Source organism: Dreissena polymorpha, chromosome 4, assembly GCF_020536995.1.
Source record: "Dreissena polymorpha isolate Duluth1 chromosome 4, UMN_Dpol_1.0, whole genome shotgun sequence".
NCBI lineage: Eukaryota > Metazoa > Mollusca > Bivalvia > Myida > Dreissenidae > Dreissena > Dreissena polymorpha.
The window spans coordinates 113,749,667-113,774,987 of NC_068358.1; the positions used below are offsets into that span (position 1 = coordinate 113,749,667).

General features: G+C 35.0%; 3 protein-coding genes across 13 annotated transcripts in view; 1 reads left to right on the forward strand and 2 right to left on the reverse strand.

The window, feature by feature from the left end:
- Positions 1 to 25,321, reverse strand: part of LOC127879510 (protein SDA1 homolog) — a 317,665-nt gene that overhangs the window by 85,182 nt on the left and 207,162 nt on the right. The gene's annotated exons all lie outside the window — the stretch shown is intronic.
- The window catches only part of LOC127879511 (thyrotroph embryonic factor-like), a 292,222-nt gene that overhangs the window by 32,874 nt on the left and 234,027 nt on the right, over positions 1 to 25,321 (forward strand). The window lies entirely within an intron of this gene.
- LOC127879512 (transmembrane protein 33-like) lies at positions 4,386 to 25,165 on the reverse strand. 3 transcript variants are annotated; one of them, XM_052426401.1, is made up of 8 exons: positions 25,031 to 25,165; positions 20,542 to 20,675; positions 16,108 to 16,202; positions 14,479 to 14,663; positions 12,515 to 12,582; positions 11,310 to 11,443; positions 5,451 to 5,534; positions 4,386 to 4,956 (listed from the first exon to the last, which is right to left on the reverse strand). In XM_052426401.1, the coding sequence occupies exons 2-8, from the start codon at positions 20,629 to 20,631 to the stop codon at positions 4,821 to 4,823; spliced, it is 792 nt and encodes a 263-aa protein (XP_052282361.1). In that variant the 5' UTR covers positions 20,632 to 20,675; positions 25,031 to 25,165; the 3' UTR covers positions 4,386 to 4,820. The 3 variants fall into 3 exon arrangements, with proteins under 3 accessions (XP_052282361.1, XP_052282362.1, XP_052282363.1); XM_052426402.1 differs by having other exon boundaries at positions 25,106 to 25,157; XM_052426403.1 differs by having other exon boundaries at positions 20,542 to 20,632; positions 25,031 to 25,149.

The following is a 25,321-nucleotide window of genomic DNA, read 5'->3' on the forward strand; positions in this document are numbered from 1 at the left end:
TCTTCTCAAAGCTATAGTAATTTGAGTAAATCAGAAGATAATATTGTGTCTCTATATCTGTAGATAATTCCCCAGTTGAAGTGTTTTAGTAGATAGCACTTATATAACCTTTGATTTGATAAAAAAATACTTAATTACAATTAATTGAAGTCAAAGTTATAAATGATTGATGTTGCCTGTACAAAAGTTACGAAAACAGAACAATAATCTGAATTTTATTTCAATATTTACTTCTGACTTCATTTGATGCAATAACCCAGCAACTTGTGTAAGCATGACACACTTAATGTTAAAACATGTATGTAGACACAAATAGAATGTTACTTTATATTTTGAGCGTGACTAAACCAAAATGATCAATTATAATCATATTTAATGTGGTTGATTCTATTAAAGGAAAAAAGCATGTTCAATGACATACAATAACAACATCTTTTTTTTTTATTTGAAATATTTTAATAGAAAAGATGAAACATTAATTAAACACACAGAATTACATCACAACATATTTTGCATGCACTGAATAAACTTGTTGGAGATTGAGTGTTCATTTTGTGTTGTTTATAGATACACTGACTGACTGAAGGTTAAGATGTATTAATTATACAAGGAAAAGTACTTATAGGAATACACTGACTGTATTATTCAGGCAAGGATTTTAACAAGAGGTTGAAAGGCCCTAAATTGCTCACCAAAGGTCCTTGTAACTTAACTAATCTAAGCAGTTTTTGTGATGTGTGTAAAATATTGTGTGACCTTGCATTTTACCTAGAACCATTTTGAACATGCCAAAGATATCATTAGAAAACATGCTTTAATTAAAATTAATGCTGAGTTGACAAAAACATGTGACTTCTATACATGTATAATTAACAAGCTTCCACTATAGCCATATAAAGAAAACAGCCCTATCTCTGTGTAACCGTGTTTTCAATGGACTGACCCTATTTTTGAAAATGGGCCGAGATATTGTTAGACCAAAATTAATGTTTTGAACAAGTTACCTGAAAATTAGACAAAAAATATAACGTAATTTTAAACAATAAGTTTTAACAAAGAGTTAAAACAGGGTTTCATTATTACCATGTTAGGAGATGTCCGAAACCCGTGGTGGCCATGCTTTTGAACAGCCCAAATTCTTTTTCGTTTTACTGTGACCATTATAATTAGAACAAATGCTCTGAGCAAATTTTAAGAATATTACACAAACACAGAGTTCACAATGTTTCACTACAATCATTGAAGGAAAACTGTCCGCCCACTGCCTAGTTTTTAAATGAATAATTTGTTTAACTCTGTTGAGATAACTAAGGTTCTGGGCAAGTTTCATGAAGATTGGATGGACGGACAGACTGATGGACAACGCCAATGCTATCTGCGTTTGGCGGGGGATAATAAAGACGATGTACGTCAGACAACGGACAACAAATGATGACAAAAGGTGATAACAAAAGTTCACCATCAGAATTTTTGCTCAGGAGAGCTTAAATTACAATACTCAGGAACATAAAATATATATAATATGGCAGATACCTCCTTCTTAAATTGCAAAATAATTATAACCTTAAAAATATGGAATAATATTTTGTTCATTTTGTTGGGATAAAATGTTTAAAGGTCAAATATTTTATGACAACATTTTTTTTTTTACAAAATGTATTGTCATGTTATAAAGAAGGAATCAAATTTTGTTAAATGCAATAGCTATGCACAAACACCACTGTTTCATAACAACATGCATGATTTTGGTATTTACTTGTTATTCTAAATCCATGACTTATTTGCCAAAGCAAAAACACATTTAAAATAATGTTTACTTATCGCTTTTTCTAAATAAAGAACATTTCATGGTACATTAGTACAAATAATCACTTATGAAATAACAAAATGCTTCTTGGAAAGTATAACAAGTTGGGTTTATATTTAACACAACATATATTTGATTTTGTGGAAAGTTAAACTATCCATTTAATTTATGATCACAACATTTACAACTGTATTTGATTCAAAAATGAAAAGTCTACACATCATAACTTAAATGTGTCTGTTAACAATAGTTTTTTTGCTAGTCCATATTCATGACCAATGTGTATGGCTCTGGGAAAATGGGGCTTAATGCATATACTGATGCAAATGGATAGAAAAAAACAATCTAATACTTCCGGGACAAAAAACTGGTGTCGCCTAAACATGTAGTCATTCAATTAGCTCAACCTCCGTTACATGTATCCAACACCATTGAACTAATGTATTTTTTATCTATTACCAATCTTAATACAAAATTTTATGCATGTACATGTTTATCTTTCATGATGCTTTTTACATGTATTTATTTTTCCATTTGTTCCAACAGTGAAATTTTACAATATGTTAAACGTTAAAATGCTCTACTAAATTTGCAGCATTTACTACTATGTATACAATGATCTTCAAGTGACACCAAATGACAATTTTAGAGATCCCTGTTGAACAAATATCAACAAAATGAGCATTAAGACACCGTAACAAAAAGTTATATTAATTCCTTTCCGGATTGAATTCCTACAAGTCAAACTGACCTACAGAATATGACTAGCATTTCTTAAAGTAAAATGTTTACAGTCTGCATTTCTTTTAACTTTGTTCTAAAAGTAGCATCAATGTTATCTGAATGTATAAAAATCTGATATCCAAGATCTAAAACTCTTGAATAATTTTAATATTACTGCTATACATTCTTTTTTTAACTTAAAGCAACCAGCATGCAATACATTTTTCCACAATTGTGTTTAACTTCATGTTGAATTCTTTGAACATTTAATTTTCCACAATTAAATCTGGATTAAGTGAGCATGTACTCATTATCATTATGTAGCTTTCATCTGCAGAATGCAAGAAGGTTGCTGGGCCAGACTATCTAAACAATATGTGACAAATAAACATAAAGAGAATACAACATATAAACATCTTGAATAAATAAGACTCAAATAAACTGTGGCTTGTCTATGCATATCAAACAGGAATAAAATCAATTTATAAAAAAATTACACCAGAAATGACATCTATATAAAAAACAATCGCTGCTACTTTTACTAAATTTATTAAGATCCACATTCTCTTAATAAACACAACAATATTTTTTAACCCTATCCCACTCAAGAGCAAAGTGAAAATAGCTTGATGCAACAAGCAGAAACTAGATCAGCCTGCGAGTTTTATGCTGTTTTCTGCTCATCAGTATCGTATTTGAAAATGAAGCCTTTAAAAGTTGAATCTGTTAAGAAAGGTCTTTAATTTTATTTTCTACTGGAATACAAACAAGAAAACAAACCCTTAAATATACAGTCCAACCTGAGAGCAGTGGTCAGTCCATGGAAATGGCCAAAGTGGCCGCTGTAGACAGGTGACCGTTGTTCCCAATGTCCTCTTTTTAGATGGTTGGTCACTTGGTAGTATGGTAGGATGTTACCCCACCCAGTCGTTTGCACACAGAGTAATGTAAACTAAGGATTATTATATGTTTTCTCACAGTGGGCTGCATTCCTTACAGCAGCTACAACAATCACATTCTTTAGCCACAAAATAGACGCCCAATATACGGAAGGACATCAGTGGTAAGAAAAAACAACAGTACAGTTTTAAATGTGTAATTTATGCACCACGAAATGCCTGACTAGTGCCTGCTATTCTCAGGTAAAATATGACTTTGGGAGTGAAATATAGTGGCTGTTGTAGACAGGTGACTATTATTCTCAGATGTAATATAGAAGGATTTTCATTGGGGGAGGGTGGGGGGAATCCAGACTGACCATTAAGTCAGGTTGGACTGTACACCATAACATCCAGATATAAGTAGAACAGTTAGATTCTGTTGAATCCTGACTATTGGTCTTGAATGATCTTAGAGAGTCGAGTATTTATTTAGCAAAACATTTTGCATTCTGGGAAAACTGGGCTTATCGATGTGTGTAAAAAGTGTTGTCCCAGTCTACACAGGCTAATCTGGAACAACACTTTCCCTTTTTATGGAATTATTTTATTAAAAGAAGTATGTTCTAAATAAAAAAAAACAAGAGATTGCCAAGCAATATTGTCCCCTACCGGTGAAACTCCACCATTGTCAGATTTTTATTTTATTTGTTGCCATAGCAACCAGAATTCTTGACGTAGGAACAAAATGAAATTACGTGCATAATCTCCATATTGCCATCAATCCATGTTTCAAGTTTCATGAAAAAATATGAAGAACTTTTAAAGTTATGGCAGCATCCAGAAAAGTGTGACAGACAGACTGACTGACTGACAGACGGAGTGCAAACCATAATAAGTCCCCTCCGGATTCACCGGTTGGGGACAAAAACACTATAGGGTGATATTGTTGTCCCTGTTTAGCCTGTACAGACTACACAAGCTAATAAGGGAAGGCAATGAAGGCAATTTTAACACAGTTTTCCCCAAACCCAACACATAATAATCTGATCCAGTTCATTAAATCTTTTGTTCAACATCTCTGTAATGATGACTTCGGGTACTTCAGACAAGGAAATGGTCACAACAATTAAAAAACTTTTCAAGACTTTTACAATCATTATAAATACTAAAACATTAAATTTTTAGTATCTGTACAAGTTACAGATTGATCTTCAATCAAATTATACCAACACTAAGCCATATTAATCTTCAGAGCTGAACTCAGAATATAATTACTTAAGTTTTCATAAGATGCTTTCTCTACTATTTTTCTGTCATAATTTCCGCCTCCCATCTCAAGTTGACGATGAGGATAACAACATCAAGACTTGCTGACTGTGGTTACCATGGCAACCCTACCACTTCACAGTTTACTGGGCGGCCACTTGTGGAGCTAGTCGGGAGATGAAGCCTATAGCCTTTAGGCAGATGTTACGTACAAACTGCGGGCACTGAGGTTTATTGCACACAAACTCAACGGTCATTCTCAGTTCATAGAATAGTGTCCTGAAATATACAGTATAGCAAAACGTTCACGTGTTTCCATTGCTGGTGACAATATATATGTTTCAGGTTGAAAATGGAAATTCTTTATGGGCCATGTGAAAAGGGGGTTAAAGTTTAATGCATGCTTATCTGGGACGACACTTTACACACATGCATTAAACCCCCTTTTCACAGAGCGTGGCTCATATGATTTCCTATACAGTATGTGTATTTTAAATGCCATAAATAAAAAAAATAGTTTGCACAGTAAGAGAAGCTAGTGCAGCCAGATAATGGCTAAAAGTTAAACCTGGGAAAACTAGCTTACTAGGAAAGGCCTGTCTTGACTGAGTTACACTATCACAGTATTTCACTTTGGTAATCAAGTTAGTGCAAAAACATGTAACTTCACTTGAATATGAATTTAACCTAAACTTAATGAAGGTTAAGTGTTCTTTACAAAAGAGACTGTTTTATCAGTACATTTCTGAACAAGTTTACACAGAAAATGTTACCTGCAGTATGGGTTTCTCCGTGATGCATATCGAAGGGAGAGAAATCTGTAGTATACAAATGGATGGAATATGGTAGCTCTTCCACTGAAAAACAGAAACAATGAAATAACAAGAGTTCCGCGGTCGGAGATGACCGCATTGAAGCCGGATTTTTGATTTAAATGACAGGAAAGTACCTTTCGTGTTTTTGTCAATGCAATACTTAAATTACTGAAATATTGTTCAAAGGTCAAAATGAAATGTAAGTACTTTTCAAGGCATGAGCAAACCTTGTGTTATGTTTTGAATGCATGCATATACATGAACAACAATAACATTTAAGGTCACAAATATGAACTTGAATTGACAATTAGGAAAGTTTGATCTCAATTTTTTTATTTTTTAACATTTTTACATTCAAGGTCACGGTGACCTTGACCTTAAAATGACCAGTGGTCATCTACTAGTTCTGGCCAACCTTCATATCAAGTTTGAAGACTCTAGGTCTAAGCATACCAAAGTATTAACAACTTTAACATATTTACATCCAAGGTCACAGTGACCTCGACCTTCAAATGAATGACCTTGAAATGACCAGTGGTCATCTAAGTGTGCTTGCAAACCTTTACGTCAAGTTTGAGATTCTAGGTCCAAGCATACCAAAGTTATAACAATTTTAACATTTTAACATTGAAGGTCACAGTGACCTTGACCTTCAAATGAATGACATTGAAATGAGCAGTGGTGATCTTCTAGTACTGGCCAACCTTTATGTCAAGTTTGAAGACTCTAGGTACAAGCATACCAAAGTTATAACATGGAATAAGAACTTTAACATTTTTACCTACCAAAGTTATAAGAACTTTAACATTTTTACATTCAAGGTCACAGTGACCTTGACCTTAGAATGAATGACCTTGAAATGACCAGTGGTCATCTAAGTGTGCTTGCAAACCTTCATGTCAAGTTTGAAGACTCTATGTCCAAGCATACCAAAGTTATAACAATTTTAACATTTAAGGTCACAGTGACCTTGACCTTCAAATGAATGACATTGAAATGACCAGTGGTCATCTTCTAGTACTGGCCAATCTTTATTTCAAGTTTGAAGACTCTAGGTACAAGCATACCAAAGTTATAACATGAAATAAGAACTTTAACATTTTTACATTCAAGGTCACAGTGACCTTGACCTTCAAATGAATGACCTTGAAATGTCCAGTGGTTACTTACTAGTTCTGGCCAACCTTCATGTCAAGTTTCAAGACTCTAGGTCCAAGCATACCAAAGTTATAACAACTTTAACATTTTTACATTCAAGGTCACAGTGACCTTGACCTTCAAATGAATGACCTTGAAATGTCCAGTGGTTACTTACTAGTTCTGGCCAACCTTCATGTCAAGTTTCAAGACTCTAGGTCCAAGCATACCAAAGTTATAACAACTTTAACATTTTTATATTGAAGGTCACAGTGACCTTCACCTTCAAATGAATGACCTTGAAATGACCAGTGGTCATCTGTTAATCCTGGCCAACCTTCATGTCAAGTTTGAAGACTCTAGGTCCAAGCATACCAAAGTTATACCATGAAATAAGAACTTTAACATTTTTACATTCAAGGTCACAGTGACCTTGACCTTCAAATGAATGACCTTGAAATGACCAGTGGTTACTAACTAGTTATGGCCAACCTTCATGTCAAGTTTCAAGACTCTAGGTCCAAGCATACCAAAGTTATAACAACTTTAACATTTTTTATATTGAAGGTCACAGTGACCTTGACCTTCAAATGAATGACCTTGAAATGACCAGTGGTCATCTGTTAATCCTGGCCAACCTTCATGTCAAGTTTGAAGACTCTAGGTCCAAGCATACCAAAGTTATACCATGAAATAAGAACTTTAACATTTTCGAGCACGCCGCCACCCCGCCCGCCCGCCCGCCCCCCCCCGCCCGCCCGACAACATCAATCTATAAGCCGAGATTTTTTCGAAAAAAATCCGGCTAAAAATCAAAACCTACAGGGCTTACATTCTCATTCATACCCAATAAAATATAAAACCAGAAAGTGTTGTGCTTTGGAGTTTGTTCATTTTTGTTCATTAAAACTTCATTGTTTCCGGATTTTTCCATGAAAAATGTTGGCTTATAGATAACAAAAACCGGACAGATACAGTTGATTAAAAATTGGCTAGACATTTTGAAATCTTGCTAATTTTATAATTTTATTTGCCAATCTTCCCGCAAATTTAAAGTGTTCCTTGAGGGTCCTCTACCAAAAATGTGCACATCCATTTCATTACACAATATACCTTCCTTAGCTAAAAATAGAGATAACTCTAAAACCTCTTTGTAATCGAAGACTATGGATAGATTCATTAAATAATTTCACACGAATGTTTATTAGTTGATCTTCTGTTAAAATTATTTAACAGTGTCTGCACACAATTGCTGCTTAAGCAAAAAAATATAATTTACAGGATCTCACAAAAAGAATTTGCATTTGAGTTTTTATAGTTTACATATTTTTATTAAGTTCTATTCCAATCTTAATGAAAATGTTAACAAATGTTCATTTCATGTCGCTGCATCTTAAAAAGCTATTTCCTGGTTTTGTATCAACACAAATCATGACCACCAAGAGGCTTGACAGTTTTTCTCAGGGACATATTATGAACAAACATTGCAGATGACAAATTCTTTCCAGCACGAAACATTTGCAATTACATTTCCATTTATGATGAACAGTATGATTAATTTTATTTGAATCTTGCTTAACAGAAAAAGATTTGTTTTTTAAATCACAATGACTGGTAAGATAATATTTATTTTTTTGCAACTTAGTCAAAAGGTATCATTGAATGTGCATTTATTCCTCAATATAAACATTGCTTTTCTGAACAATCTTAGACACCGCTGATGAAAATTGTGCAAGAGATATCTATGGGGTTTAATATTTATATGATGCTACTAAAAAAATGCCTAGGTTGTGGTCGTTGTTGCATAGTGGATATGATGTCCCCTTAGCAACTGGGAGGTCATGTGTTTGATCCCCACTGTGACAGCGTTCCTTAGATCTCACCTCTTCTCCCAGATACACCATGTACTGGCTTCACCCAGAGAAAGCATTTTAATAAGTCATGAACATAAAAAATTTGATACAGGACAACCATGTTACACAACAAATTAAAAACCTTTCCAATTCAAACATAAGATCTGAGACATCTACATATAGATGGATGTACAGGCTGACATACATACATATCTACATAAAGATGGACGTACAGGCTGACATACATACATATCTACATGAGTACATATAGATGGACGAACAGGCTGACCGAAAAGTGCAATGCTTCAATGCCTCCCATTTTGGCATTACATGATGCAATAAACCAAACCTCTGGGGAAGATTTATCTAGAGGGCCTATAAATACCTCTGATTACCTCTGGGGTATAATTTCATGAAACTTTGTGTAGGACTACTACATGATCCTAAAGATCAAATATATCTAGATTGTCATACAGCTTTAGCATTTGGGAGATTTAAACAAAAGTTAACTATATTATAATAAACATAACAACAACATATGACCCTCAGGGTGGGATTTTTTACCCAATGGCGCAATTTTACCCAATTTGATAAACTTGGTAGAGTACCACAATACAAGTTTTCATGCTTAAATATAAAACCTCTGAGCCTTATGGTTTTAGATAATGAGATTTTTTAAGTTCCCACTTCTAAAATCCATTTTTAGCCATCTCCTTACCTATTTATGTATTATGCTTCAATGCTTTTTCTACATTTTTGATGTTTTTAATGAAATAATATGAGCAGTGCTCTGTGAAAAGGGGGTTTAAAGCATGTGCGTAAAGTGTTGTTTCAGTTCAGCCTGTGCAGTCTGCACAGGCTAATCAGGGATGACTCTTTCCACCTAAACTGAAGTTTTGCCAAGAAGATATTTTCTTTAAACAGAAAATATCATAAAAGTGGACTGCACAGGCTAATCTGGTACGACAGTTTACGCACATGCATTAAACCCCTTTTTCACAGAGCACAGCCCATATGTTTGCCTTTTCTTTTCAAATACAACAATGTGCCCACGTCTTCTTTCAATGATCAGGCAAAACCTTTGTAGCCATGCCTTTTGTAATTGTTTTTTTTTGTTTTGATCCTTTTGTTGGTGCTGTTAGTAATAGTTTTCAGCCATCACCTGACGTTCCTTGGCCAATGTGCTAAATGTTTACTCACGACAACAATTCTAGTCACCAGCTGAACAACGTGAACATTATACAAGCATTATTGTTAGTCATTCATCACCATAACCAAACTGTTTCCTTCATTTTGCCACTTCTCTGCTTCTTGGAAACTGAAAACTGTCTTAATGCAACCAGGCAACAGTCCCAACAGTGTTGTTAGTGCATTCACATTACATAATAAGTTATGTGACTATGAGAAAAATCCAGAAAAGTATCAGACGTTCCATTCAACAACCTTTTAAAACTTGCCAAACCGCAATGTAATTTGTGGGAATCATTAAATCTTATGTATATATATATACATGTTAATTTTCAGTTGATTTTCATGTTCTCTTGTAGCAAAATTCCACAATATATTGGAATAATATATCTATAGTTAGTTTAAATAAATAAACTATGCTTGCAGTGTGGACTATAGAAATAAAGAACCAAATCTGAATTATAATTATAATTAGTGTTCACTTTACACACATGTGTTTTTTTAATGTTGTTGTCTCAACTATGAATTACCATTCCATGGCTTACCTTAACTCTTTCAGTGCGGGAACCGAATTTTGAAGGCCTCTGCAAACAGTTTGGATCCAGATGAGACGCCACAGAACGTGGCGTCTCATCTGGATCCAAACTGTTTGCTATTCTGATAGTATTCTTTGAAAAAAAAATCGAAGAAAATGCTAATTTTAGAAATTCAACAGACGACATTTTAGCAGACGAAAAATTTCCCAGCATGCAAAGGGTTAAAGTTACTAATGTTATTCTTAGCACCCACAATGCGAACTACATGCATTTTTTACACGACCTATAGCTCTTTTAAATTTATCATGTAATGAGGCCATTTCAATGAAAGCAAAGTTGTCACATGTGACACACACTTGAGCTGTCAAACTGGTTGAACATTGGGATTTACTTAGAACAAGTATATACAGCAGTTTTAAAAAGTAAAAAATAAAGTTGAGCCATATTAATTTGCTTTGATGTCAGTTTAAAATATTTGATAAACTCAAATTTGTTGGTCTCCTCTATTAGCCTATGGTTTTCGTAAAGTGTTTTTGCTGAAAACTCAATAAACATACATAACATGTTTGAATACTCAATAACCATATTTTACATCTTTGAATACGTAAGAAGTATATATTATGTGTTTGAATAAACAATTACCATACATTAAATGTTTTGAATTCTCAATTGCCATATATGACACGTTTGAATTTAGCATATCATACATGCTTAAATTGTTTCATGTTTTCACACTTAAAGACTTGTTTGTAAATATGTTTCTAGAGTTACATCATAACAATATTGATACTTCATTTCAACAGTATTTGATCTATTATACATCATTCCATTACAAACACTAATAATTTCATTGTAATGGTTTTTTAATATAATGCATTTGGATCTTTGTAATGTTAATTCTGGAAAGCTTTACCCATATATTAACCCATTAATGCCTAGCGTCTGGAAAAAAGGCCTTGGCAAACAGCGTTGACCCAGATGAGACGCCGCATGAGCCGGCGTCTCTTCAGGGTCTGCGCTGTTTGCTTATAATTGTTGGTTATAATGCAATAAGTACAGTTCCTTTCACCAAAACTTTGTGAACTATTACTACAGGTACTTGCCTAAACGTCATAAAGATGAGAGCGGGCATTAAGAAGATTTCCGAGCAAGCAATGAAGCGTAGAATGTTGGTCTGTTGGAGTTGCAGTTTAGCAATCAGGTTCCTCATGAACATCATCGAAGTTGGACCAAGCACCTGTCATACACAATATAGTCTTTATACTAAATCAGGTGGGATTTAAGAAACACCTCTGTAGAGTGAAAATGCCCCCCCCCCTTTACAGAGGTCATTTATTTCTTTATTATATTATTATTATTTCACTCTTTATTTCTAAATAGATCCAGCAAAATGAATTAATATTTGTATAATTAGTTTTACAGTAAAAGGAAGGAAATCAGCTAAAAGGAGGATAAAGCAAACCCCTGAAAACAGGGCTGAATGCATGTGCATTAAGTATTGGCCCAGATTAGCCTATGCAGTCTACACAGGCTAATCAGGGACAACTCTTTCCGCGAAAGTACTTTCTGTTTAATGGAAGTCTCTTAAAGTGAAAATCTAGTTTAGGCAGAAAGAATTGTGCAGAATGCACCGGCTGACCTGCGAAAACACTTTCTGCATACATATTGAACCCTTATTTCCCAGGGCAAAGCTCAAAACATTAATTGAGCCTTGTTCCGAGAAAACTGGGCATAATGCATGTAGGTCAAGTGTCGTCCCAGATTAGCATGTTCAGTCTGCGCAGGCTAATCAGGGATAACTCTTTGCGCCTAAATAGGATTTTTGCTAAGAAAAGACTTCATTTAAACGAAAAATGTCATAAAAGCGGAAAGAGTTATCCCTGATCAGCCTGTACGGACTGCACAGGCTAATCTGGGACGACACTTTACGCACATGCATTATGCCCAGTTTTCTCAGAACACAACTCAATTGTCCATGAAATAAAACTTCTGTTTCTATAGAGGACATTCACCAAACATTTACATACACTTGTTTGTAATAGATTGCAGACAGTGATTTCCTAATATAAGCCAATACTAATCACCAGTAAAGTAGAAACATTAAACACAGGTAAACTTAAAAAAACTGTCAACAATTCCAGAAACGGACTTGTGATAGGCCAATTACATTTTCCTCAGTCATTACATCTTACAGGAAATTATTGCTGACGTGAATCAGAATGCCTCAGACATGTTCAGACAGAAGTTCTTTGTTTTCCAAATGATCATGTAGTTGCAATTTTTTTAATATTTCCTTCTGTGTACTCACATCCAGGAGATTCTTGGTGTAGTTGCACGCATGTAGAAGTGCAAATAGAAATAATGGTACAAGAACCACTGAGAAGGTAGTCAAGGGAAATAACTGTAAATGATAATTTCAAAAACATCCTCACAATAATTGTTTCATAACTGCTAGTTATTTTGGCTCAATATGTATACAGAATTTATAGCATGAATTTGCATTGCACTATTGCAAAGCTTGTTACAAATGAATAATTATAGAATACTGTTCTTGTGTGAGCTTACTTAACCATTTACCACTTAGATACGTATTTAACCCTTTACCACTTAGATACGTCTTTAACCCTTTACCACTTAGATATGTCTTTAACCCTTTACCACTTAGATACGTCTTTAACCCTTTACCACTTAGATATGTCTTTAACCCTTTACCACTTAGATATGTCTTTAACCCTTTACCACTTAGATACGTATTTAACCCTTTACCACTTAGATACGTATTTAACCCTTTACCACTTAAAAACGTATTTTGACGCATTTGTAATCCCTTAGAAAGTTATATTTAATTAAAGACCTTCCTCACTACATTCAAGTTTTAAAGGCTTCATTTCCAACCCTTAGATACTGTTGGGCAGCAAACAACATAAAACCTGAACACACTGCAAGTTACATCAGTTAGGCACTGTCAGATAGTCACATCAAATTAGTATATGAGCAAAAGCTTAAAAAGTCAGGGGCCTGGAAATTTGATTTTTGCTTAGAGGAGGCTTTGTATAAAAAAATGCAAATAAAAGCGCAACATGTTGGCCCTGATTAGCCTGTGCAGACTGCACAGGCTGATATAGGACGACAACTTATGAAAATGCATTCAGCATATTTTACCCAGCAGAAGGTTCATAATACAAATGTATGGGTAATGAATCTGATTGGAACATGCCTTACTGCAGACTACACAGGCTAATCAGGGACGACATTTTACGCACATGCATTAAACCCCCTTTTCACAGAGCTAGGCTCAATTTAGATTGAAATCAACATGGAAAACCATTTCCTGAGATCAGTAACAAGCGAAAGTTTATTCATGTGAACAATAAAAATGTCTTTGTCTGGATTTGTATACATGTATATCATTTCTTACACTACTTTCCGAGTGTTTTCATAAACCTCAGATGACATTAGACACATGACATAAAAAATGTTAGTTTGTTTATTCCGCACCTTTTTTCAGAAGCCATTCAGAATCATTGATCTATTGACAGCAAAAAGCTGCAGAGGCTTTACCAGCACCACAGATTGAAGGTGTGACAAAATCAATAATAGCACTGATAAGGGATGAGCTACAACATCACTTGGACAGGCTAGGAAGTGTTGATGTAAGGATAACTGACGGCAAGGTTTGGCCAAACAGCACTTAACCCATTACAACTTAGATACGTATTTTGACCCATTTGTAGTCCCAAAGAAAATTAAATTTAATTAAATACCTTTCTAACTAAATTCAAGTTTTAAAGGCTTCATTTCGAACCCTTAGACTGTGAGTTACTCGCAGGCTGTTCTGGTTTTATGCCATTTTCACTTTGTTTCTTATGGGGGAAATGGTAAAGTCATGAATTTCATAGAAAAGTTATAGAACAATAATTGTACAATACAATCAAGACAAAGCTGTCAATATCTGGATGGCGAGACAAACATCCCTGAAATTGGAACGTATGGCATGTATAACCATACTTTATCCAATAATTATGGTGTACAGTGCCCAATTATTAGATGGTGTTTGATCACATATGAAAGCCTTCTTAAGGGATAAAATTGTATAGATGTTTCGGTACTTAATATCTTTATTGTACCTATTTAATGTAATTTTACTAACCCGTGTGACATTGACCCTTGACCTGAAAATTGATAGACCAACCAACAGACAAAGCAATTACCATTTGTTCAAAGGGAGTTGTAACCAGAATAGACAAATATGATTTCTACAGCAAAGGATACTGGTGATGGGGTAACTGTTGAGGAAGATGATGCAGAAGAACAGATAGTGGCAGCTGTCCTCTGCAAACAGCAGACTCATGAAGGCACGGCTGAACTGGAAGTTGGGCAGCCGCTGATGTAACCTCAGTGCACTAGTGGCCGCAGCGCTCAGTAACACACGCTCAAAATGGGTCGAAGGATTTCCACTTTAAAGGTATAAACAAAATAGTCACTTTCATGTGTTGCAATACAATTTAATCCTTTACCACTCAGCTGCGCACATTGACACATGTGTAGTCCCTTAGTAAATCAAATTAAATGTGAGACCTTTCTTAATAGATTCAAGTCTTAAAGGTTTCATTTCCAATCCTAATATACTGATGTGCAGCAAACAGCATAAAACCTGCACAACCTTCGAGTTTCTTGCAGGCTGTGCTGGTCTTTTTTTGCTGATTGCATATAGAGGGTGCAGGATCTCGTGACTTTGTGGGAATCGGTAGGTGGTGCTTTTTTCCAATCACTTTTTAAAACATTGTTTCTTATGAATTTCGACTACATGTAGTGCATAAAAGAAAGATTTTTATGCTGCTTATGGCAATGTGAAATACATCAAAATTACTTTATTTAATAAGCATGTGTTCTTATTAAAAAATTCTATGTGTACTGCATTCATTTATATGGTTATGCTTCATGCAACATGAAATTTTGTCACCCAATTCAGACTTATTCAAGGATTTATTCTTATACCTTAAGATATTGGCACAAACTGCAAGAAAACTGTCTTTTATGCACTACAGATTTTCGCAAATGAATTTCAATAACTTGGGATATTTGCAAAAATAAAGCTCCTTACGGTGTGATTACATTCTGTCCAGCTCGTGTGTAAACCCCTGAAAACCCCGTTGATTCTGCACCCTGATACTCAATTTCATCAATCTTCTCAGCGGGAAAGGGTTTAAACACATATATCACACCTTTAGAAGGCAATTCTATTTAAGGTAAATAAATAGAAGATATGTTACTGCTGAAGAAAATAAAAGTGTATCATTTTAATTTACGCTTGGAATTTCTACTTTAAGGCCCTAAATTCATTATAAACAAGAAATACTTGTACAACTTTAATGCCCTCTAAATTGCAGTTCATGTAATGAGCTCTTGTGACCATGGTCTGTGACTGACTTCATAGACTTCTTCTATTTCTCTCTAGTTACTAGCATACCAAGTTATTGTGTAGAACACATTTCATTTTTAAAAACCCCAGTAACCTTGATCTTGACCACAAAATCCATTGATGTCTTCCTATTATCCCATGTACATGTAGCCAGCATATTAAAGGAGATTATGGAAGCTTCGTAGGTTAAAGCCTTTGATAAATATCCTGCGAACAAAAAATCTATTGAACAACCATTTGACGGACCAACTTACTGACGGACAGGTGCACAGAAATATTCTTCTAAGGTTTCAATATTTTAACCTTTTACCTCTTAGATACGCATTTTGACATGTTTGTAGTCACATAAAAAAATCAAATTAAATTAAAGACTTTTCTTAATAGATGCAAATTGTAATAAAATTTATTTCAAATCCTAAGATACCAATGAGCAGCAAACAGCATAAAACGAGCGGGAAAGGGTTACCATAGATACCTACCCAAAGAGTGGCAGGATGAACATCACGGTGCACAGTACAGTGAACACTCTGGTAAGCCACAGGGCGGCCTCCACCTTGTTGCTCAACATGTACCTCTGAAAAGTGCAGAAGTTCATTACGAGTCTTGCTCTGAGAAAACTGGGCTTAACCCTTTGCATGCTGGGAAATTTGTCGTCTGCTAAAATGTTGTATGCTGAATTTCTAAAATTAGCATTTTCTTCGATTTTTTTTCAAAGAATACTATCAGAATAGCAAACAGTTTGGATCCTGATGACACGCCATGTTCTGTGGCGTCTCATCTGGATCCAAACTGTTTGCAAAGGCCTTTAAAATTCGTTTCCAGCACTGAAAGGGTTAACCCTTTGATACATATGTTGAGGCATTTGTAGTCCCTCAGAAAGTTAAATTTATTTAAAGACCTTTCTTACTAGATACAAATTGTAAAGGCTTCTTTTACAACCCTTACATACTGATGAGTAGCAAACAGAAACAAGAGGGCCTGAAAGGCCCAAAGTCGCTCACCTGATATAACAAGATATTATTGGGACAAATCTTCTGACCAAGTTTCATGAAGATCGGAAAATAAATGTGGCCTCTAGAGTGTTAACAAGGTTTTACTATAGCCATAAAGAGAAAAATGCCCCGCCCCCTGGCAGCCATGTTTTTCAACCGACCCGCATCATTTTTCAACTCTTCCAAGGTATTATCGGGATGAATCTTCTGACCAATTTTCATGAAGATCGGAAAATAAATGTGGCCTCTAGAGTGTTAACAAGATTTTACTAAAGCCATATAAGGAAAAATGCCCCGCCCCTTGGAAGCCATGTTTTTCAAGCAAACATAATTTTTTTTCGAACTCATCCAAGATATCATTGAGACCAATCTTCTGACCAAATTTCATGAAGATTGGACAATATTTGTGGCCTCTAGAGTGTTAACAAGGTTTTACTATAGCCATAAAGAGAAAAATGCCCCGCCCCCTGGCAGCCATGTTTTTCAACCGACCCGCATCATTTTTCAACTCTTCCAAGATATTATCGGGATGAATCTTCTGACCAAGTTTCATGAAGATCGGAAAATAAATGTGGCCTCTAGAGTGTTAACAAGATTTTACTATAGCCATATAAGGAAAAATGCCCCGCCCCTTGGAAGCCATGTTTTTCAAGCAAACATAATTATTTTCGAACTCATCCAAGATATCATTGAGACCAATCTTCTGACCAAATTTCATGAAGATTGGACAATATATGTGGCCTCTAGAGTGTCAACAAGGTTTTACTAAAGCCATATATAGCCATATAAGCAAAAATGCCCCGCCCCTGGTGGCCATGTTTTTAAAGCAACCAAAACCATTTTCAAACTCATCCAAGATATCATTGGGAAAAATCTTCTGACCAAGTTTCATGATGACCGGAAAATAAATGTGACCTCTAGAGTGTTAACAAGGTTTTACTATTGTTGGGGCCTAGCTCTAAATATTGGTAGAGTATTAAAGTTAGGCAACAATGAGTTTATATCAAAATAAACAATGTCTCCAAGTAACTCATTTTATTCCACCACCGTTAAAATGCACATAGTTTAGAATAACCTCAGCATTCGCGTCACAAGTGATGACGTATACAAAGCTTACACAGTTGTACGTATTCAAATGTACATGTAGTTAAAATACTTCGTCAGGAATAAATACTCTAAAGTTCCGTGATAAGTTGACAAATATTCTGCAAAAAGTCACAATAATGGAAATATGTTCACGTAAAAGTGTTTTCTTTACTAATTGTTCGGATTAATTCACAATATGGATTAGTTATTTACACTTATCGGGAGCAAGCTGATGTTAATGCTTCTCCCCCACAAGAAAAATCAAGACTGACTAGAAAATCAACAAAACGTTCGAAGTTTGGCCTAAATGTGGCCGAAAACTGGCCGAAATGTGATCAAAAACTGGCCGAAAATTGGCCGCGGCCATAAATCGGCCACCGGCCAAGAAACGGCCTCAGACCGGCCTTAAATCGGCCAAAAAACGGCCATAGATACAAAATGGCGGAGAATCGAACGCTGACTTCGTCACATAGTTTCACAACATGGATATTACGCTGAATACTTAAATTACCTAAGTGTAACGAAAGGATAAAACACTTAATACACAAATAACATACACATATGTGCTAAATGATATTGCAAGTTCAATGCACGGATATTGACATCAGTCTACTGAGTTATAATACACGTAAACAGAAGGGAGACAATTCTCGCTAATGAAATAAATCGTTAAGAGTGGAAACGGATTAAAGTGTTGCTCTGCATATTTTACGAGAAACTTGGACCAAGATGACAAGCAACAATGCCTTGTGTGTGCTTGTAGGTTATTGTCTGATAGTTTTCTTGGTCCAATACGACTATGGAAAAACATCAAACCGTCACAGAGGTAAGGTACTTCACTATTAGGAAAAATGCCCAGCCCCCGTGGTTGCCAGGTTTTTCAACCAACTGGCATCATTTGTGAACTCGTCCAAGATATTATTAGGATGAATCTTTTGACTGAGTTTCATGAAGATCGGAAAATAAATGTGGCCTCTAGAGTGTTAACAAGGTTTTACTATCGCCATATAAGGAAAAATGCCCCGCCCCTTGGAAGCCATGTTTTTCAAGCAAACATAATTATTTTCGAACTCATCCAAGATATCATTGAGACCAATCTTCTGACCAAATTTCATGAAGATTGGACAATATATGTGGCCTCTAGAGTGTTAACAAGGTTTTACTAAAGCCATTATATAGCCACATAAGAAAAAATGCCCCGCCCCTGGTGGCCATGTTTTTAAAGCAACCAAAACCATTTTCAAACTCATCCAAGATATCATTGGGAAAAATCTTCTGACCAAGTTTCATGATGATTGGAAAATAAATGTGACCTCTAGAGTGTTAACAAGGTTTTACTATAGCCATATAAGGAAAAATGCCCCGCCCCCGTGGTTGCCAGGTTTTTCAACCAACTGGCATCATTTGTGAACTCATCCAAGATATTATTGGGATGAATCTTTTGACCGAGTTTCATGAAGATCGGAAAATAAATGTTGCCTCTAGAGTGTTAACAAGGTTTTACTATCGCCATATATGGAAAAATGCCCCGCCCCCTGGCGGCCATGTTTTTCAACCAACCGGCATCATTTAAGAACTCTTCAATGATATTATTGGGATGAATCTTCTGACCAAGTTTCATGAAGATTGGACAATAAATGTGGCCTCTAGAGTGTTAACAAGATTTTACTATAGCCATATAAGGAAAAATGCCCCGCCCCTTTGTAGCCATGTTTTTTCAAGCAAAGGTTACCATTTTTTGAACTCATCCAAGATATCATTGAGACCAATCTTCTGACCAAATTTCATGAACAATCAATGTGGCCTCTATAGAGTTAACAAGGCAAATGTTGACGGCGCACGATGGACGACGGACATAAGGCGATCACAAAAGCTCACCATGAGCACGTTGTGCTCAGGTGAGCTAAAACGCCTGATTGGACTGCGAGTTACTCGAAGGCTGTTCTTGTTTTATGCTGGTTGAAAAAGCCATTTTTACTTTGCTTCTTATGGGGGAATGGGTTAATGCATGTGTGTTGAGTGTCGCCCCTGATAAGCCTGTGATGTATGCACAGGCTAATCAGGGACACTACTGTCCGCATTTATGGAATTTTTTTATTAAAGGAAGTCTCTACTAAATGGAAATAAATAAAAACTAAATAAATAAGATTTTCATGGTTAGGGATTTGATAAGGCAAAGTAAATGGTAGTAGATTCAGAATATTGACAAACAGATGGACCATATAGCAACAAATTCACTTTTTAAGAGTTTCCTATCAAACTTAATCAACAAAATCATTATACTGACAGTCTCTTGATCCATTTTATTTCATTAACATGAATTGCCTAAATTTTATAAAATCGGGCATATAAGTTGGATCTTTAATAAATGGTTTTATCATTATGTCTGACATATGACTTTGGACATGAACATATTATTTTTATTATGTTGAACACTGGACTTTGCATTTGAGCAGGCATCACTCTGGGAAGAGAGGGCTTTTTTTGTTCTGTGAGAATGGCAGTTTTTTACAATTTTGGGAAATTTGCGACTCAAATTTTCACAATTTCAAGAAGTTTGCAACTAAAATTTTCACAATTATAGAAAGTTTGCACAAAAACAGGAAAAAAGCCCTGGCTTAATGCATGTGAGTAGAGACATCCCAGATTAGCCTCATGCAGTTTGCACACTTTCCGCCTAGACTGGATTTTCGTTAAGAAAATATATTGTGTGAACGAATAATTTCATTAAGCGGAAAGTGTCATCCCATGTTAATCTGGGATGACACTTAACACATATGCATTAAGCCCAGTTTTCCCTGATTGCGCCTCATATTGGTTTCACAGTATACTTACAATCACTGACTGCTGACCCTGGGGTGATTGTTGCTGCTGCTGCTGCTGACTCTCTCCACCACCAGTGCCATTGGATCCAGAATCAGACATCCTTCGTGATGATAGTAATAATTTTATCACAAGTTCCTGTGTACCTATATAGAGACAACAGCTATCAAATGTAATGCCAATAAGCTTGAAAACAAACAATTTAATAGTAACAAAATATTTTATATCCAAGCTTGTTAGTGCAATACCTTCAGTGAATTTGCTTATTTAATTCCCAATTTGGAACACAAACCATACAGCCCAGATTTGCAGACCATATGGACCACAAGTCATGTTTTAACGTCATGAAAATCATTTTAATACAAAAAATACTTAGTGTGATACTATGCATCTGTTAAAAATAAAAAACGGGTAATGAAACGTTTGTGTTCATGATTATTGTTCTGGAGATTCCCCGATGATGGGAATTTCAGTATATTCCTATTTCCCCGATTATGGGAATAAAATAAACTCTAAATACCCGATTTTGGTATTACAATTTATTAACGATCTTCAATAAATACATCCAATACTTCCTCAATCATTAATTCCTAAGCAACGACATCACGTTATAAAGTAACGTCACAATCAACGTCACGTCATGGAAACAAGTTGCTGGTACATTTTTCCCCTCCATCAAAATACAGTATATTTTGATAAATATTATGAAACAATTATAATAAATCGCAAACGTTAAAATGTTTCTCAATTTCGATAATTTAAACATGAATTGTCCAGTGCTAACAGGCATTTTTTGTTACCAGTCTTGTCAGAGTGCTGCTTCCAACCTGGATTTTGATTCCTGTACATCCGCATATTTTTTATTTCCTTCGGTGCTGGAACGATTATGTAATTCACTGCTTAATTGATCTCTATCTGTTATTGAGCGATGCATATCGATTTTTAAAATGTTTCTCTTCCAAAGAAAAACGATATGGCTTGGTATCGGAGTCACTATGATTCCCCTCCCTGACTTGGTTGTGCGATTGAAACTTTTTTGGAGATATTTTCATTGTCGAATGACACTCATTTGTCACAAGGCAAACATTTTTGTTGCTCTTTGGTACATTTTGGTACATGTTTGTCAAACTGTTTTGATGAATGTTTAATCGCGGTGTAGAACTATGCAAAAGCCAATGATGAGTCGTGTTACACGACACGAACAAACACTTGAGACTTCTTCGACATTGTTTGCCGACGTGTTTGTCCTCTAAGCAGCGAAAACAAAGTCTATAGCGCTTTGCAATTTGCCAACAATTTGCAAATGGCAATTGTATAAATGTATCGCACTTCCAAATACGATGGTTACACAGGGCATATCAGCAGTGCCTGCTAAACTTGATGGTCCGATTCATAAATGAAGAATGTATGTTGGGAACTACTTGGTTCTTCCTGCAACTGTCCGTTCCCTGAATCGACTACCATACATTTTCCACAAATTCCATGAACAATTTCGTACGCTATTGTGTGGAACTCTGATTCCTGCAATACCCAGGTTCTTAAGGCAAAGGTCAACTCTTCTTTGTGAGTCTCAAAAATCAAGCGATGATACCGCGTCAAAATGTCCTCTGGCAGTTTTCTTTGCAACGTGTTGTATAGAAATCCTTTTCCAAGTTTCTGATGCTGACCGTTTTCTTGCAGATTGATGATAGATAATTCTAGCAAATCAGCAAACTTTTCCAAGTCATCTGCATTTCCTATTTCAACGCCAGGAAAGTTTTCTAGAAGTTCTATATGGTTCACCACTTGTCTTCTTCTGCCACCATATTTTCTCTCAAGACGTTCTTTTGCAGCATCGTAAGCTCTAGCCGAGGACCTAAATTGCTTATTGCTTGAAGCGCTTCCCCCGAAAGGTATTGTTTTTACTGAAGTAATTTGTATTCCTTGGTGACTGGGGCGATATCGATACACGCCAGAAACGTAGATTTCCAACTCTGGTAAGTACTTTGTCCCCTGTGAAAATTGGCAATTCTACTTTCTTCAATTGATGCAGCAAATCTTGTTCGACAGTATAGTTATCTTTAAATGTTCTTAAATAAAACGCCGACGTGCTTATTTTGCTTTCAATTTAATGTTCCGAATTATCTATTGAACCGTGCGATGCCGCTTCACGATATTTGCTGTGACTTGTGTTTTGTTCCAGTTTGTTTGAATAACTATGGCACGAATAAATTTTACCTTCTATATGTCCATTAACCTTATCCAATGAAGTCATCTGTTCATTTTCCGATGGTCTATTCGCCATTTTCTGTCCGTACATCATGACTGCATCAGTTACTGCACAATAATCGTTTTCAAATGTGACCATCTCTGATAACATTTCCTTACCCTTTTCTATATTTTTAGTATTTAAATATAAGTCTGTTAAATCGTTCATGATGCTCATCGAAAATTTCGCAAACACATCAATCTCTGCACATGAATATCGTACCCGAATGCCCGATTCTTGACCTTCATGCTGAAGATACAACAATGATATTAGCTTGCTTCTTGCCAATAAAAATTCCGCTTTTGACAGTACCTTTTTTCGCCGAAGTCTGAGAACTGCTATTTCGTCTTCATTATCAACCGAACTTGCTCTTGTGGACGCCATTGTCGATTGCAGCATTAATCCATAAATCACGCTCTGCTACCAAATGTTCTGGAGATTCCCCGATGATCGGAATTTCAGTATATTCCTATTTCCCCGATTATGGGAATAAATAAACTCTCAATACCCGATTTTATTATTACAATTTATTAATGATCTTCAATAAATATATCCAATACTTCCTCTCTCATTAATTTCTAAGCAACGACGTCACGTCTATAAAGTTACGTCACAATCGACGTCACATCATGTAAACAAGTCGCTGGTACATATAAAAACGTTAAAAGCTACTGTCCAATTATTTCAATTTTTTTTCATATTCTCAGATTTGAAACTGATTTTAATTGTGTCATCAATTATTCATTTTAAGCAGTAGGCATCTGGCAAACATGAACTTTCATGGATAAAATCTATTTTAATAAAATTGAATATTAATTCCTATTTTAATCAATAAATGCCGCATGGTGACAAATTTCTTACATCACTTAGATATTTTACAATTTTTTTACAAGTGTTTCTTAAAAAAAAAATAAGAAAATAAAATGCAAGCCATAAATGTTTTATCAGTATACAGTATCTTTAAACAACACATTTTTATTCCAATTTAGTACATGTTATTAAAGTTTAGTAGTCAAACGTATATTTTTAAACGTCAAAAGGGGTGTAACACTCGTATCATTGACTTGTTAATTATTAATGACAGGTAAAGCGCTACAAATGTTATTATTGAAGCCAACATAAATATAAGGGATGGACATGGTCTTGCCATATTCAAAAAAAGTTGTTAAGTTTTAATATTTTCATATACATTGTGTATTCGGTAATAAATTTTACTGGGTATGTGTACCAGGTAACTACCAGTTAACTATAAATGATCATCATCGTTACATGGTTAACCCAGGAATGCACATTGTGCATGCGTAGTGAATTGTATATATTTTATATATAAAATTATCAATCTAGTGAATTGTATATATTTTATATATAAAATTATCAATCTACTTGCGTTATTTATAGTGTGTATATCGTTATGTCACCTATTTTCGCGATGTACTATCTATTTCACATCGCAAATTTTTTATTACCGAATAAACTGAAAATATTAACTTTTTCAACTAATGTAATACATGTATGCCAGTTGTGATATTTTAATCAATATAACTAATATTTGTAAAAAAATACGGTATTTTAGAACTTCTCTTTTTTTCGTCATTCGTGATTGACGGTCCCTTTAAATATGTTCTCACAAACTTGAATGAACATGAAATACTTATTGATTAAGACAATGATCTTAATGGTCCACAAAATGTTCAAATTTAAAAAAGTTTTTTTGTAATTAATGTCATTACAGCAACTTAAATATTTTATTAAATTTATAAGACAATATTGAAGGAAGTTGAAAACAAATGAATATTATTTCAGACATGGTCTGCATAGTCCAAACATCTGGGCAGTATGGTCCGCAAATAGGGCAGAATGTTCCGCAAATCGGGCCGAATGTTCCGAATATCTGGGCTGTAAAGTCAATGAAATTGGGCCGTATAGTCTGTATGGTCCCTTATTCGTTACCACAATATTTTTAAAAAGTATGCTAAAATTTCATTTAACAAAAGCAATATAAACATAATCGATAAGTATATATATATCTGATAAATGATTGAAATGTATAAAAAATATATAAATAATTCCAGTTTTAAAAGAAAAGATTCTTAACTTCCAAAATATGGGTTGGCTAAATATGTAGAAATGCGTTACACTTAGGATGGCAGTCGCGGTATGAATTAACGTGTGCACGAAATATCAAATTATACAGGGTTTCATTATAAGAGTTATAGAATAAACTAGAACGCTGAAAACTAAAAAGTATCTTACGTTGGTGATAAGTGGACTTGTTATCGGACGATCATGTACTATTTAAACTATCAAACAATTTACTGGAAATCGCACCTATTTCTAGAAGTAAACCCAGATCGATGTCTAAGTAAGCACATTACACGGCTACATTCCACCAAACATAGAAATCGATGACGATACAACAAGTGCTAAAGTCTATTGGGGTTCATATGAGACACACAAAGGAACTTAACTAGGCGCGAATGCAGGACTTTATGTTAGAGGGGACAAAAAACGAAAAACTTCTTACACCATGCATTTTCTCCATTG